The sequence below is a fragment of the Pelmatolapia mariae genome, linkage group LG23, assembly GCF_036321145.2.
Source record: "Pelmatolapia mariae isolate MD_Pm_ZW linkage group LG23, Pm_UMD_F_2, whole genome shotgun sequence".
Classification (NCBI taxonomy): domain Eukaryota; kingdom Metazoa; phylum Chordata; class Actinopteri; order Cichliformes; family Cichlidae; genus Pelmatolapia; species Pelmatolapia mariae.
Genome location: NC_086246.1, coordinates 17,293,880 through 17,308,228, shown reverse-complemented (window position 1 = coordinate 17,308,228; position 14,349 = coordinate 17,293,880). Strand labels below are relative to the sequence as shown.

Below are 14,349 nucleotides of genomic sequence, written 5' to 3'. Positions count from 1 at the left end.
TAAGATTATTCATCTTTAAATGTGAAAGCCTATGAAATAGCATGATCATATGCAGGAACAACGAAGAAATGGTGGAGAATGAGTAGTTAAAACAACACTGACGCTGGACAGAGAAAATTTTAAAACTACATTTCTAATCAGCACCACCAATCGGTCAAAATCAGGCACCACCGGCCCATCCTTCTTACCTGTCTGATGACCAGTGTGCCATCCTTGGAGGGTGTGGTTGCCTGTTCGCTTTCCGAGTCTTCGACCAGCATGGTTTTAGCAGACTCCGTCTCGCCGTTACTCACTCTCCTGCGGAAGCCATGGGGATATCTGATGTCCCATAACCAGACCAGAGTTAAACCAGCAGTCATGCAGATAAGCCATGCAGCACTGATTGGTATTTAACTGCAGCTCAATATGTTTAGCTTTATACTTCAACACAAAATACTAAATTAATAAAAGAGGCGTCAGCTTTATTACCCAGCTTTGGAGTCCTCGGCCCCTGAGGTGGACTCTTCTCCTGCCTCCTGGTCCACCTCTTCCTCGTCCTCCTCGTCGGTCGTGCCCGACTCATCACTTGAGGAGGAGTAGTCTGTGACCTTGTGAGGAGGTCGCACATCTTCGACTGCGCGCAGCTCCTTGGCGAGCGCTGTCAGGTCCTGAAAGCAGCAGCGAAGGTTTTAGACGTTCTGACAGATCAACCTGCGAGCTCAGGTCCATTTCTCCGCTTTGGTGCAAGTTGCATTCGGCCTGAAGCAACGGCACTAAGACCACTAAGGTGGTCCCGTTTCTGGGTGGTCCTGTTTGGTTCATACTAATGAATTTTAGTTGGCTTAGATTATTCAGCACAAAAAGAAACTGCACCAAAGAGGACAAACACTCCAAGTTTAAAAACTCCCTCCATAACAGAGGTTGCCCAGACAACGCATCAATATGATAGACTGAGCACACAAAGTGGACCTATTGTGCCTTTTGGCTGAATAATGTCATAGGGTGCACAGATACCCCTCCCCCCCACCCATTATCTTCATCTAAGGCACACAGAAGCTCCACCCACCTGCTGTTCAAACATCCTGCTTAGGGAGGAGCAGCCAATCAGAAGAAAGCTGGCTTTAAAAGGGAGAACAGCTAAAAGTACAAAGCTACACTGGCAGACCTCATGACTACAAATATTGAGTCTGAAATGAGCAGACTAGGTCCACTTTAAATAAAAAGGCACAACAGGCTATCGTACTGTAGAAAGTCTGAAATCTGAATCCCTCCTCGGTTCAAGGAACTGTTTATTGTTTCTACTTAGTCTCTTTCACTTATGGGTACAAATCTGTACCGTCTTTTTCCATCTTTTAAACAACCTTCATTTAGTCTGACCTCTAGGAAGCAGTGAAGTAAGCAGCATGTTGTATGGGGGAATGTCAGATTACTAAAGAGCCCCTTTCTGTGGCCTAAATTAGTGTTTCACCTCGTCCTCCTTAACATGCTTGTCCTCTTCATTTTCCCTCGCCCCTTTGTCATAATATAGTCGCATAAGCTTGTGAAAAGAGCAAGAAAAAGATACTTCCGTGCTTCCAAGCCACAGTTTATCCACAAACACAACCAGGTGTGATCACGAGCCATTCTGACAAGTACAAGGGAACACAGGAGGGGCGTGTTTGCATTCAAATGTGGTTGCATTCAAATCTAGGAGCAGGAAGCTGCGGCGCAGGGTTAACCCTCCTTTTATCTTGTGCATTTTTCTTGAGAGCAAGCAAAAAAAAAAAAACAAACAAAAAAAAAACGGGCTGTGGAGGCGTATGGAAAGGTGTCAGGGGACGGTAAAGGCAGAAATAAAATAGTGAACCAATCTCCACAAAAGGAGCAAATGTCTTTTATCGGAAACCTTTATCGTGTAATGCCATGAGCAATGCATGAGCAATGGTGCAGGCATAGCAGAGGTGAGATTATGTAATCTCAGTTAATAGGCTTACCACATCACCCTAAGCAAGGCACCCCACCCAAACAATCAGGAAGCATTGGATTCACGTAAGGTTCCCACACCAGGTGGTTGGATAATTGGAGCAGTGGAAAATAGAGCAAAGTGGGAAAAACTGTTTTCACCTATTTATTTTTAAGTTTAACCAGCACTCGAGTAACAGTGGACTTACAGCTGGTCGAGTGGGCCTGGCGACGTTCTTTTCATCCTGTTTCTTGGAAACGTTTTCAGGCCGCTGGAGAGGCGATCCTTCAGATTTGGAGGAAGCTTTGTGGAAATGAAAGGAAATGGCGTTAGTGAGGGGAGACCGAAGAGAGCTGGATGTGCAAAGGAGCTTTAATTGCCAAAAAAACAAAAAAAAACAAAAACAACAAAACTTATTTGAGCACAAGCTCAGAGGATGGCATTTGAGCCAGATTTGTATAATTATGGTAATAATCCTAATCCGCTAATAAGCAGTCGGTAGGGTTAGTGACATGTAGCCGAGTACAGTACCAGGGGACTCACAGCGTGGCCTGAAACGGTCCCCAGGACTGGCCTGGGAGCTGGAGTTGGAGGAGCCGGACGAGCTGCCGCTGCCTGGCCGGGACTGCAGCTTCTCCACTCGATCCCACAGCGGACGCTGTTCCACATTACTGTGACGAGGAAGAACACGCACAGTGGAAACAAACCCAACTCCACTGTCAGTGTATCATGTGATATGTTACATTTAGTCCCTACCCTCCCTGCGCTTTTCAGGATACGCGACATATATTTTTGTGATTTTGATCGTACTAATTCAAGCCAAACTTGGATTAGTGCAAAATTAAAGCACAATTTTTTTGCATTTTATATGCAAACATAACCAATTTATAAATATTAATCTGCAATATTATAAGCAGTCATAATATTATGTCTTAATAATCTGTCTTTTCTACCATTTGTTTTTATTTTCTGAAACTCTCTATTCTGAGAGGTACCCCTATGTAGGGGAGGGGTTACTGTTTTGACTTTTACAACATTTAACAGTGTCCCATGTGAGCAGCTCTCTTAGATAGACCACATCCACATAATCCAAAAGTGAGACACGCCTGAGGTCCCTTTACCCACCTGCCTGCGTTCCTCTGTCCGCCCTGGTTGCTGGGCTGTGAAGGCAGAGGGGACTCTCTACGTGACAGTACAGGAGACCTGGATGTTGTCCTCACCGGTACCTGGGAGACAAGTATTTGACGATCATCACAAATCAATATGTTCCTAAAAACACTCACCTAAATAGGAAAACAGTGTCATCAAACAAGGGAGCTTATCCTCTGGTTCAGGCTCATGCTAATCAGTGAGCATACATTGGGATTTGAAGCTGAAGTGGAAATCATCCAAGAATTTAAAAACTGTCCTAGTTTGACCACTGAAACAGATAATCTTAGGGCGTAGCTGAACACAGCGGCGCAGAGAACACCCCCACAACACACTGAGAGCGATTTAGATTAGAGGAATGTGCAGTTTTATTTCTCATTTATGATTTTGAATATGAGCGATGGTGTAATCTGTCGGCCCAGAAATGCAAAGTTGCTCTGATTCATTTGAATATGCCCTCAGAGCAGTTTTAAGTGTTAACAAGTGAGACTAGACGCAGCAAGGCAGACGCACACAGCCAGGAGGAGGCTGAACAGCATGCTACGTAAAAGTGGATGAGAGGAAGTGAGCAATGGAGGAGAGATTTGAAGGCTGGGTGTGGGAGGAGGGGGGGAAGGCAGCTATCCCCCGGCACCTTACCTTGGGAGGGACCTCCTCGCTGCTGGCCTGATGTTCAAGCCTAGCCTGAGGGTGGTGGAGGGGAGGTTGGGGTTGGGGATCTGTGCGTGCAGGCGATGGGTGGTGGTGGTGATGGTGGGGGTCCTGGGAGCGCAGGTGGAGTTGTGCAAAGCTAGAGGCCACACCGCCGGACTCGCTGAAGGACTGAGAGCGGGCAACCACGGGCGGAGGAGGAGGAGAGGGGGCAGCGCTGTTGCTGCTCTTTAGAGCAGCCAGGTGAGACCACTGGACCTTTTTGGGAGTCAGGAAGAGCAGGGGGGAGGGGGTGAAACAAGCAGACAACACAGTGAGACATGAGGGAAGATGCGTGTGGCTTTTTACATAATGTACACATGCACACGGCAGACAGCACAACACGAAACAATGACTTTTTCACTCTTACAGTCTGCGTTTTGTTTTTGTTTTTTTACAGGAATCAACCATTTGAAGAAAGAGGAGCCTGTGTCGGTATGATAAATATGAAGCTTCTGTTTCAAAAGTGTCATTCCAAATTACATATTACAATTTCTGAGCTTTAAAGAGGTTCAAAGGCAGACTATGTTGCAATCAGCCTATCCCAGCTTTTCTGCTGAGTAACATACACAAGTAGTGCATTTTGCAGAAGTCTGCTGCAAGCAGAGCATCTAATTGCTTTTGCAATAAGCCACTGCCATCAGTACCGTTTTATATTCATGTTGTGAACCCACAATTAGATTTTTTTATGTGCAAAGAGTCTTTACTGAGGAAGAGAAAAATGAAAAACAACAACACTTTTTTCTTCACAAAAATCCTCAAAGTGAAGGAAAGCTTGTTTCAAATTCTCTCAAATTTATTAAAAATAACAAAACAAAGGTAACAGATTTTTACTCCTCAGACACACAAACATGAGTTTAAGCAAAGTTAAGCTGAATTCTGCATAGCTCATCTTACAAACAAAAAACCCACAAATCTGGTGCCATGTCCCCCCCCTCCCCCCCAAAGATTGCAAAGTGCAGCAGATTTACTGAAAAGGTTACGGCTGCTATATGGCTGTTATTCTCCTCTAATTTAGCGTTGATTCGACAGAAATTGAACTGTCAGCGTGTGCTGGAGTTTTTTTAAACCCTCACTCTGAAAAGGTGATGAGGCTAAGTGTCTCACTCCCAAGTGTCTTAGCCACAGAGCCCAAGGTTGTCCATGATGGTCATGCAGTTTTGCAGTCGTTATGATAAATTGGAGTTGAGTTTTTCCCCCCCCACTCTTCTCAAGTGGAAACATCAAACAACAGTCCAGGAGGTTAAGTGGCAAAACTGTCCCATTAATGGGTTGATCTGTTCTTGAATTGTTCTGTGATTGAGAGCTTAGTCTGTAAAAGGTACATATTCCCCCACAAATACCACTACACCAAACTCTGTGTGGGCATTCTTGTAGGAAAAAGATGACGCCACAGAGCGGCCCAAGAGAAATCATGAATATGTTCAGTATATTCAGCAAAAAGGCTGCGCTGAGCGTGCAAAAAGGATTTCAGGGGGGTAAATTATAGCTCTATTTGCTCATTTGAAATAAAAACATAAAACAAAGGCGAGAAATAAAATTATTGGCTTTTTAGCACTGGCGGAGGCAGTGATTGATGAACTCATTCACTATATCAGGAGCCTGTCATTTTTTTTTTTTAAACTACTCAGACTGCTGACTGAAGTGCTTATGACTTATTGTGAGTCTCAACAGTAGGACAAAAATAGTACCCTGGGAAATCGAAAAAGGTGAACAGTCTAAAGCCACAGTTCACTCAAACACATACATTCTGCCCAGCCTCGCCTTCTCCTATTTTTTATTTTATTCTTTATTCGAAGTGGGCTAAATGTCTGAGAAAACTGTCACAAATCCAGTGCAGCGACAGAATGAAGGAGGAGGAGGAAAAGGCTAGGGAGCAGCGGAGGAAGGAGTTACCTGAGGCTCCATGGGTCGGTGCATGGCAGATGCTTCGGACGAGGAGCCGCCGTTGGAGAACGGTTCAGAGGAGCGGGGAGGCAGAGGGGGCTGCTTGGGAGGAGGGGCGGCCTGAGGGGAGCCCTGAATGTTCTTACGGTAGCGCTCGTCGGCCTGAGATGAAGGAATTGTAGAGGGTGGGGGGAAAAAAAAAAGGGATGAGTATCAGGGAAAATCGATCTTGTGGTCTCTTGGGAAACTTTTGCATTTAACCAACAACGATCAGCAACAACAGACAGCTGGTGACAATGATATTAAACATGCTTGAAGCCAACTGTGGGCAGCCATACAAACACAGATACATGTGCAGACGTAGGAGGAGAGGGACTCTTTCAAACACACATCCCAGGATTTAAGTATGCAGTGGGGGAAAAAGATCGCTGTTAATGACGCAGGCCGGAGAGACTGCTTCGGTGCCCCTGCGTGTTAGTTTGGGCCTCAGTCATCCACATGCAGTGGCCCAGTCCACACACACTGAGAGTCGACACAGCCACACTGAAGAATTTCACAGACTGGATGTCAAAAGACAAAGAGGAATCCCTGAAAGCTTCTTTATTCTAACTCTCCTAGATCTTAAATACATTTCTCTCTCGTTCAGCCAGCTCGAAATTTAAATTAAGATGACAATGTCCTGATGGATGACGAGCAACAGTGCAAGTGAGAGGAAGAACCGAGAGACAGCGGAGGAGAGCAGGTTGTTTTATTCAGGACACAAAGGTCGGTTGTGAGCCCGTGGTTCTCCCTGGAACCCCTACTTCTTTCCTTCAAAAGGATGACTGTCTGAGAGCGCCTGCACTGTGACATGTTAGTTATTGCTTTGGACCAGAACACCCACAACAGGCAAGTACGTGGGGAGGAAAACAATCCTTTATCATCATAACCACTGAGGCTGTGTGAAAGCAAGCAAGAAGAAGAAGGTGGAAAAAACAGGCAGAGCCAAGGAGGAGGTTCACCTCTCTGATAGGCTGAGGAGGTTGACTGACAGGCTCGCTGTCGGGCTCCGAGCTTTCTGTCTGGGGAGGGTTAGAGTCAGAGAGGGTTTCAGTCTGAAGGGAGCTGGGGGAGTTTGAGACCCGGCTCAAACTCTCATCAGTCCTCTCCTGCCCTGCTGCCTGGGATTTACTGCTGTCTGCAGGGATCGTCTGAGGGGCTCTGGAGGATTCACAGGCGCCCCTCGCTACAGAGACGGCAGAGTTGAGGACCTGAGCTTGTGGGAGTGTGGCGAGGGCTCTGTCAGGGGGTAGAGTGGCAGCCTGTGGAGGCTTACTATGGTCTGACGGGAGTTTTGTTTTGTCGCCAGGTTGCTGCTTGGAGTCGTGCTGCAGGGACAGCAGGTACGCCTGCTCCTGCTGCAGGCGCTTGTGGAGACGCTCAGCTTTGCGCTGCTCCTCGAGCTCCCGCCACTTGAACTCCTGTCGCAGAGCGTAGGGTTGGTTCAGGGTGGAGAGAAGAGGCAGCGGCCATGTTTGGCCCAACAAGTCTTTACAGAGGCAGACTATGATGGTGATCGTCGTCTCTTTAATCTTTCTTTTGACTCTTAGTCATGTTTGACTTGTGCTGTGCACACAAAACAAACTTGTCTCTCCAAATCATAATTACTATTAAACACGTGAAAGAACAATTTCTTCACATTTCTCTGCAGTGTAAACGACTCAAACACCTATTTAAAAATAAAGCTGCGCTGTGGAGCATTTCCTGATGACATCCACATGTCCGTCCATCATGCATCGCCTGTGTGTTTCAAGGGTGGAGAAGGGCGGGGTGGGTGGGGCAAAAGAGCAAAACCCCACTCCCTACCTGGAGACACTCATACGTTTTGACATATTTAGCTATACCACTGATCCACGGCCATTCCTTACAGTTTTTCATCTCTGTGTTGGAGATTTTACATCACCCATTCACGATGTGCAGAGGACAGATTTGCAAAAAAGCTTAGAATGTCTTCCAATTTAAAACAAAATATCCTTATAAAGTTAAAAAGTCACATTTGTTATTGATAAATGATAAACAATCGTATGCAAATACTGTAAAAGTTAAAATCTAAAATATTTTTCCTGTTTTGTTTTTTTTTTTTTAACCTTTTTTATCATAGTGGGCTAGAATAACTGAACTTCTTTCAGCTGCTCTCTGTACAGGTCACCACAGTGGATCATCTGCCTAAGTTTCACCCATCTCCAATGCCTACCTCCACCTAGTCCCTACTCTCACTACATCATCACATCTGCAAACATTACAGTCCAAGACATCGCCATCACTAAATATGAAAGGGATCAGGGTTGATTCCTGGTGTAAGTGGGCTAAAATGACTCAACAGCACCTTTAAATGAAAGGAAAAAAGGAGAGGAAAAAAAAAAAAAAAAAAATCCGGACCCTATTCACCTTTGGCTCCGCCTTACTGTCCTGGTCAAACTTTAGTACATATAATATCCAAGCAACTCAATGCCTAACTCCTGAGAATTTCATGCATTTAAAAAAAAAAAAAAAAAAAGTCAGTAAAACACCTTAAATCAAAAGCTGTAATCCTGAGATATGCAAATGACTTATAGATATATTTATATCTTGGAGGTTATGGAGGTGAAAGGACATCGTGATATAATAAGAAGGCTGAGTGTTTGTGTGCGACTGACCAGCAGCATGGCCTGTTCACGGAGCAGCTGCTCCTGCAGCATCTCGAGGTGTCTCTGCTCCTCTTCCAGCTGGCGCCTGATGTACTCCTGTCAGCGGGAAAGAAAACCCATCAAGGCTGCGCATGTCGTGTCTCTTTAAATAAGCACCAAGTACAACCCTAAAAATCCATCTTAAAACAGATAGAGGGATGTTCTGGCTTTGCCGCGCTACGATAAATACATAAAGTAACCTCTGAGCTTCATGTCTTCATTTTACAGAACCAACACACCATTTCACTTTGTGTTTCGCTGGCTTTAATTGCAGTAAAAGTAATTTCAGAAACAGACCTGCTCACGATCGTTCCTTCTCTTCTCGTCCTGCCGGCGTTCCTCCTCCTCTTTACGTCTACGATCCATCTCCTCCATACGCCTCTTTTCTTCTTGCTCGCGACGACGCTGCTCGCGCTCCTGTTGCCTCCTCATCTCCCGTTCGCGTCGCTGTTGCTGTGGGGGTATTTGTGGGGGGCAAATAAATTAAAAACAGGGTAAAAACTGCCCGAAAAACAGCACAACAAACGACACAACGAGTTGAAACAAAACCCCACCTCCTCCAACCGCCTTCTCTGCTCCTTCTGTTGCTCGATACGTTTCTGCCTCTCTGCCAGTAGTTGGCGCTTGTACTCCTCTTGCTCCCGGAGTTGCTGCTCCTGGAGGAGCTGCTGGTGACGGAGGGCCTCCGACCTCTCCTTGTTCTCCTGCTGCAGGCGGATGAAGTCACGCCGTAGAGTCGATTCACCTGGCACGTTGACAATTGAGCTGTATCGGTGTAAGAAAGAGACAGAAGGTTGGAGCTTTGTGAAACGCCTCCACCTGAGCAGGTGCATTTGTTTCCTTTCAGGGAAATGCTACAGGTGTAGAACATACCTGGGCTCTCCTTCTTGCTCAGGAGGATCCTCTTCCTCCTCCTCACTGCCACTGTACTCATACTCCGTCTCATCTGCACATGGACAAAAACCAGGAGTCACTCACAGCTTACGCATCCTACACTTTTCCAGCCTTTCGTGATAAACGAGAAGCACGCGCACCTTTCTCGCCCCTCTTTTTCTTCGTCCGGTCGATGTGGTCTTTGAGCTGTATGCGGACCTGCCGCTCGTTGGGCTGGTCTCGGATGAAGGGGTGCTTCAGCAGCTGCTCTGTTGGTGGGCGCTGCGTGTAATTCTTCACGAGGCAGCTCTCGATGAAACTGAAGAACTTTTTGGACCTGTGAGCGAGTTGGGGGAGAGAAACAACAAGGCTGAGAGAGCGAATCAAAAACGGAGAAGTATTTCAGCCATGCAACGAGAAAGTGAAACAGACATTTTTGCAAACGCCCCACGACTCCTAACAGCGCTCCCTCCCCTTCACCAGACACTCGCCAGCGCAACAAAAACTGAGGTTTATGCACACAGACAAGCAGCGTCGAACCTTTCATTACATATACTCCACGAAAACTGAAAAAGGGGACATGCTGGAGTGAAATTATTATCACAACTGCACCTGCTGCCGAGCACCGTCAGATTCACTTGCCACAGCAGCAAATCAAACTAATATTTTATGAAACAGGGGTGGAGTATAAAATAAAACAGCGATTTCTGTTTGAAGACAAATGTAAAACGAGAGCCAGTTCATTAGAGCGTTCGAGCTCTGAGATGTTTCTGCAGTGCAGTCCAGAGCAGCAATCCAGTGTGTTTGTGTGAGTGCCAGGAGAGCCTGAGCCTGCCAGAGCAGGTGTACCACAGATGTTCGAGTCAGCAGCAGAGCACTAAGGGAAAGCTGAGCTCTTAGATTTAAGTCTCTGTAGCTGCCTGGGCTGAAGTCTGACATAAAACAAAATGCACATAAAAAGGACAGAGAAGGAAATCTGTGCATAAAATATCTCAGAGTAAATGTGTCAGGATTTTGCAGGGTAGCGAGGCGATTATATAGGACAGATACGTAAACAGTAAAAACGTCCTTTCCGGGTGGTGCTCACCATTTTTTAGATTTCAGCCGAGGAGGAGGATTTCTTGGAATGAGGAAGAGCGCACGCATGGGGTGCATGTCGCAAAGAGCTGAAAGAAGAGTGGCAAAAAAGTTAAAGATTCGAGAGGATTAAAAGATCAAGAAAAAACATAAATGATAAGAGAAACAGGCACTCACGGGGCGCTCCTTCAGCCATTTCAATAGCTGTGATACCGCAGGACCACAGATCACTCTGCGAGAGAAGAAAACGCCCAATAAGAAAGCCATTCACAAGAATAATGCACCTCCGCAGTTACAGGAAGTCAGGTTTTGAACGCTCAACACGCTGGAGAATCTTACTCGGTAATCATATGTTGCATCTGGGTTCTCGTCACAAGCGATGACTTCTGGGGCCATCCAGTAAGGTGTCCCAATGAAGGTGTTTCTCCTTCCAACTGTCCGATCCAGCTGAGCACTCACACCAAAATCCACTGGAGAGATAAGGAGCGGAGACAGTCAGTTAAACGCTGTACGATCATCTGCAAAGACTCGATTTCAAGCAAGAGTAATGGGCCGCTGGAAAATAGCTTTTAACCTTCTTACACACAAGCATAATCTTTTCGGTAGTAGATGTAGCTATTACTGGCAAAATCTAGACTTAAAACAAAACGTGTAAACTTGACAACTTAAACTGTTTTAAGTACCACTGAATGGGAACCAGTAACTATAGATAAATTTAAATCTTACTGGAATTCATGATATTGAGCTATATTAAAATCAACACCACTGGCTAAAATTGCCTTTGGCACCGTTCAATACACATGTTTAGAACTACTATAAAGTTTGGTATTTTAACATGCCCGTTTATAAAAATTGATTATTTTGCCTGCCTCAAGTGGCCACCTGAGAAACTACAGTTCGTCCAAAACTGTGGAGGTGGGCACTTTATAGATGTTTTAGAGTCTTGGCGAGAATAAGTGAGAATCCCAAAGTTAAAGTTGACACTGACATTTATTGCATCAAAAGGTATCAAAGACATGAAAACTCAGTTACTCACCTAGTTTAACTTCAGCATTCTCCGTCAATAAGACGTTCTGGCCTTTGATGTCACGGTGGATGACGTGGTGGGCGTGCAAGTGGGCGAGACCCTGAGGAGGGTAGAGGAGACGCAATATTAGTGAAAGAAGGTAGAGGAGAGAAGAGAAATGAGGAGAAGAGAAAAAAAAAAGGGGGGGGGGGGTGAATGTGCTCACTCTGAGGATCTCTCTGGAGATGTAGGCAATCCAGTCTTCCTTCAGCTGGTTCCCCTTTGTGTTCTTCACTAGGTCTGTGATCGAACCAGCACCACAGAACTCCATCACCAACTGCAAAACAGACAAAGTCAATGAAAAAAAAAAAAAAAAAAAAAATTTAAAATATGCCCTATTCTGGAAAGCTAATAAAAAAGGAAAGCTAGTAAAAGAAGTGAGCATCAGTGCTACAGTCTTTACATTTTTTTAAATGTCTTCACTGGATTTGAGGGGCTTACCCATAGCTGGTCATCGTGTCCCGGAGGGCTCTTCTTAATGAAAGCACCATAGTAGGTGGCTATGTTTCTGTGGTGGGAATACTTCTTCAGCATATTGATCTCCAGTTTAATTTCCTCTTCTTCATCCTAGACAAGCAAATACAAACACAGGCGCACATTAAAAGAGGGCGTTTGGCCTTGCCCCGAAAAATCTTTATGATGAGGCGTGTAGGCTCCTTTTAATCATAACCTGACCTCGAGTAACGTTTCATTTCACAAATAAATCAATTCACTTCCACACTTTGTGTCACAGCAAGTGTCGAGACGCGCGACAGCTCCCTGGTGCAACATCGCTGCAGCCCGGCCTTTTCATGCAGCACGAGCGAGGAATGAGTCCTTTGTTTATGGATTACTGTTGCATGAATGATTTGCATTGTACGTTAGACACATCAGATAAACCTACAATAACAACCAGCGGCTATTATCCACAGAGCTGGAAAGAAAGCTCTGCCATGAACCTTCACCTGGAGAAAAAAAAAAATTATTACTTAATGGGTGTAGGATTACTTAAGGGAAGAGCAGGAACAGGAAATGGGCGCCTTTAAAATTTAAATGTAACCTAAAGGGAACTCTGATGGATTAACGCGAAAGAGCTAAATCAAACTAGCAGATGTAGCGATCACGCAGCGTTTAATCTCTGCTGCAAACGACCTTTAGTTGCAGATAGCGGGAGCAAACCTGCCCGCCATCGCTTCTTCACAAAAAGGTCAGAACTAGCTGCAGTGCAAACTCCCCACTTGCACCCTGTAGCAACTTGACACAGATTAACAGTGATGCACTAATTGAACACATGCATAGATCAGCCTGCAAGTGGTTTGCTTTATGGTTACATGGCCTATTATTTACAAAGTACAGTGGGAGGAGTGGGGGGGACAAGAGTACAAAGGTGGGGGTGGTTGCACAAAATTACCACTGCATAATGCAGTGTGTGCACGCTTCAGATATTTGTATATCCTGTCATTTCCATTATTAGCATTCTGCAAAATGTGTTACAGCCGATTTAAAGGTGATGCTGTGTGTGCATGTTACTACGCATATGGTGTGAGTGCATCGCACACAGCAAAATGGCAGTTGGCTGGCTTTACAGGCAGCCACGCTGCTGCTGCATGACTCGTTTGAGTTGACGTAAGCCTTTCTGTTGTGCGCATCCCCCCCAACAACCACCCCATCCTCCTCTGACCCTCCCTTCCCCGTGTACCCCCTCTCTGCTGCGCAGCTGTTGGATTATCACACTCCCGACAGTGAAAGCCTCTCTGCCACGAGTCACATGGCGACTGAGAGGGAGAGACAATCATATGGTGATGCGTGTCGGAGAGAGAGGCAAAGGCGAGCAATACGTCAGCGCACGACGCACACACATAAGATGCTATTAATCTGTGGCACTAGGCCACACCCAGTATTCCTAATTTATGCTTGAAGATAAGATCTTTAGAAAGTGTAACTCAAAGATTTATCAAAGAGAAAACTCCAGCCGAGTTTCCTCTCATGTCTTAAAACAACATAAACGGATCTTTAAATCTCCAGGGGTGAAAAACCCCCAAAACAAAACAGTTAGCCATGTTCTTTGTCTTTGATAGCCTGGTAATACATTTTCACAAATTAAAATCCAATACAGTGTTTACTAAAGTGTAACTGTTGGATCCCAAATTGCAGAAACATCCTTGGCCTTATGTCAAGAAGCGCTGCACATTCAAGGAGTAGAAATCCTTTTAATTTAACAGAAAATAGCACGTCAAAATGGAAAAGCATCCATTTTTTAAGCTTGTGGCCTGTATAGCTGCAGAAAAGAGGACTTGTTTGGATTTGAGAATGTGGGTCACAGTGACCCTGCACAGAACCTCTGTGCCTGCAGATGAGCTCAACAGCCAGGACGGCAAGCGCGACACAGGCCAGCTGAAACATAACAAGCAGAAAAATAGCTGACAGATCTAACTGAAGCTCCGTAATTGAATATTTCAGGCGTACGGTCATAACAGATCAAACTGAGTCATTATTTGAGCACCGTTTGAAGCCTACTAATTAACTCAGTCAAACTGACTTAAAAATCACTGTGTGAGGTCCACCAGTTAGTGAGCTTTGGCACTTTAATAGCAATGGCAGTGCACAGTCATTCGTTTGTGTGCAGGTAATAAAAACCCGGCTTAATCTCTGAATGATTTATGTCATGATAGCTGCGAGGGAAGATAGCAGAGCAGGCTAAACCTAATAACAGTCACTGTAATGCACTAAATACAGCCAAAGTCTCACATAAACAGACTGAAGACAGACGTTAAAAGGGCCACCAGTGAAAAACAAAACACAAAAATACAGCAAAGCAGGTTTTAGGTGAAGTGGACACCTGCTTCTCGTGACGAGTGACTCTCTTTTCTCAGCGAGTGACTAGACGTCTGAAAAGGCACACCTAGTGTTTCACACACATCAGGAAACAGCTGGTCCATTCTCTCCCACACGATAACAAGTCAGTCGAGAGTGTAACTCTGACTCATTGTGACGTAAGCGCG

At 45.3% G+C, this 14,349-nt stretch overlaps 1 protein-coding gene across 10 annotated transcripts in view; it reads right to left on the bottom strand.

Annotated features, from left to right (window-relative positions):
- LOC134621104 (mitogen-activated protein kinase kinase kinase kinase 4-like) overlaps positions 1–14,349 on the bottom strand; it is a 36,359-nt gene that overhangs the window by 7,646 nt on the left and 14,364 nt on the right. For 2 of the 10 annotated variants that reach the window (XM_063467541.1, XM_063467545.1), the window contains exons 4-22: positions 11,810–11,935; positions 11,535–11,645; positions 11,339–11,429; positions 10,642–10,772; positions 10,480–10,534; positions 10,313–10,391; positions 9,387–9,562; positions 9,226–9,298; positions 8,907–9,117; positions 8,650–8,805; positions 8,323–8,409; positions 6,649–7,107; positions 5,657–5,809; positions 3,710–3,979; positions 3,047–3,147; positions 2,465–2,592; positions 2,130–2,224; positions 469–647; positions 189–318 (exon numbers count right to left, since the gene is read on the bottom strand). In XM_063467541.1, coding sequence (XP_063323611.1) covers positions 189–318; positions 469–647; positions 2,130–2,224; positions 2,465–2,592; positions 3,047–3,147; positions 3,710–3,979; positions 5,657–5,809; positions 6,649–7,107; positions 8,323–8,409; positions 8,650–8,805; positions 8,907–9,117; positions 9,226–9,298; positions 9,387–9,562; positions 10,313–10,391; positions 10,480–10,534; positions 10,642–10,772; positions 11,339–11,429; positions 11,535–11,645; positions 11,810–11,935 — 2,811 coding nt within the window. The remainder of the gene's footprint in view (positions 1–188; positions 319–468; positions 648–2,129; positions 2,225–2,464; positions 2,593–3,046; positions 3,148–3,709; positions 3,980–5,656; positions 5,810–6,648; positions 7,108–8,322; positions 8,410–8,649; positions 8,806–8,906; positions 9,118–9,225; positions 9,299–9,386; positions 9,563–10,312; positions 10,392–10,479; positions 10,535–10,641; positions 10,773–11,338; positions 11,430–11,534; positions 11,646–11,809; positions 11,936–14,349) is intronic. The other 8 variants (XM_063467542.1, XM_063467548.1, XM_063467544.1 and 5 more) reach the window with 6 other exon arrangements.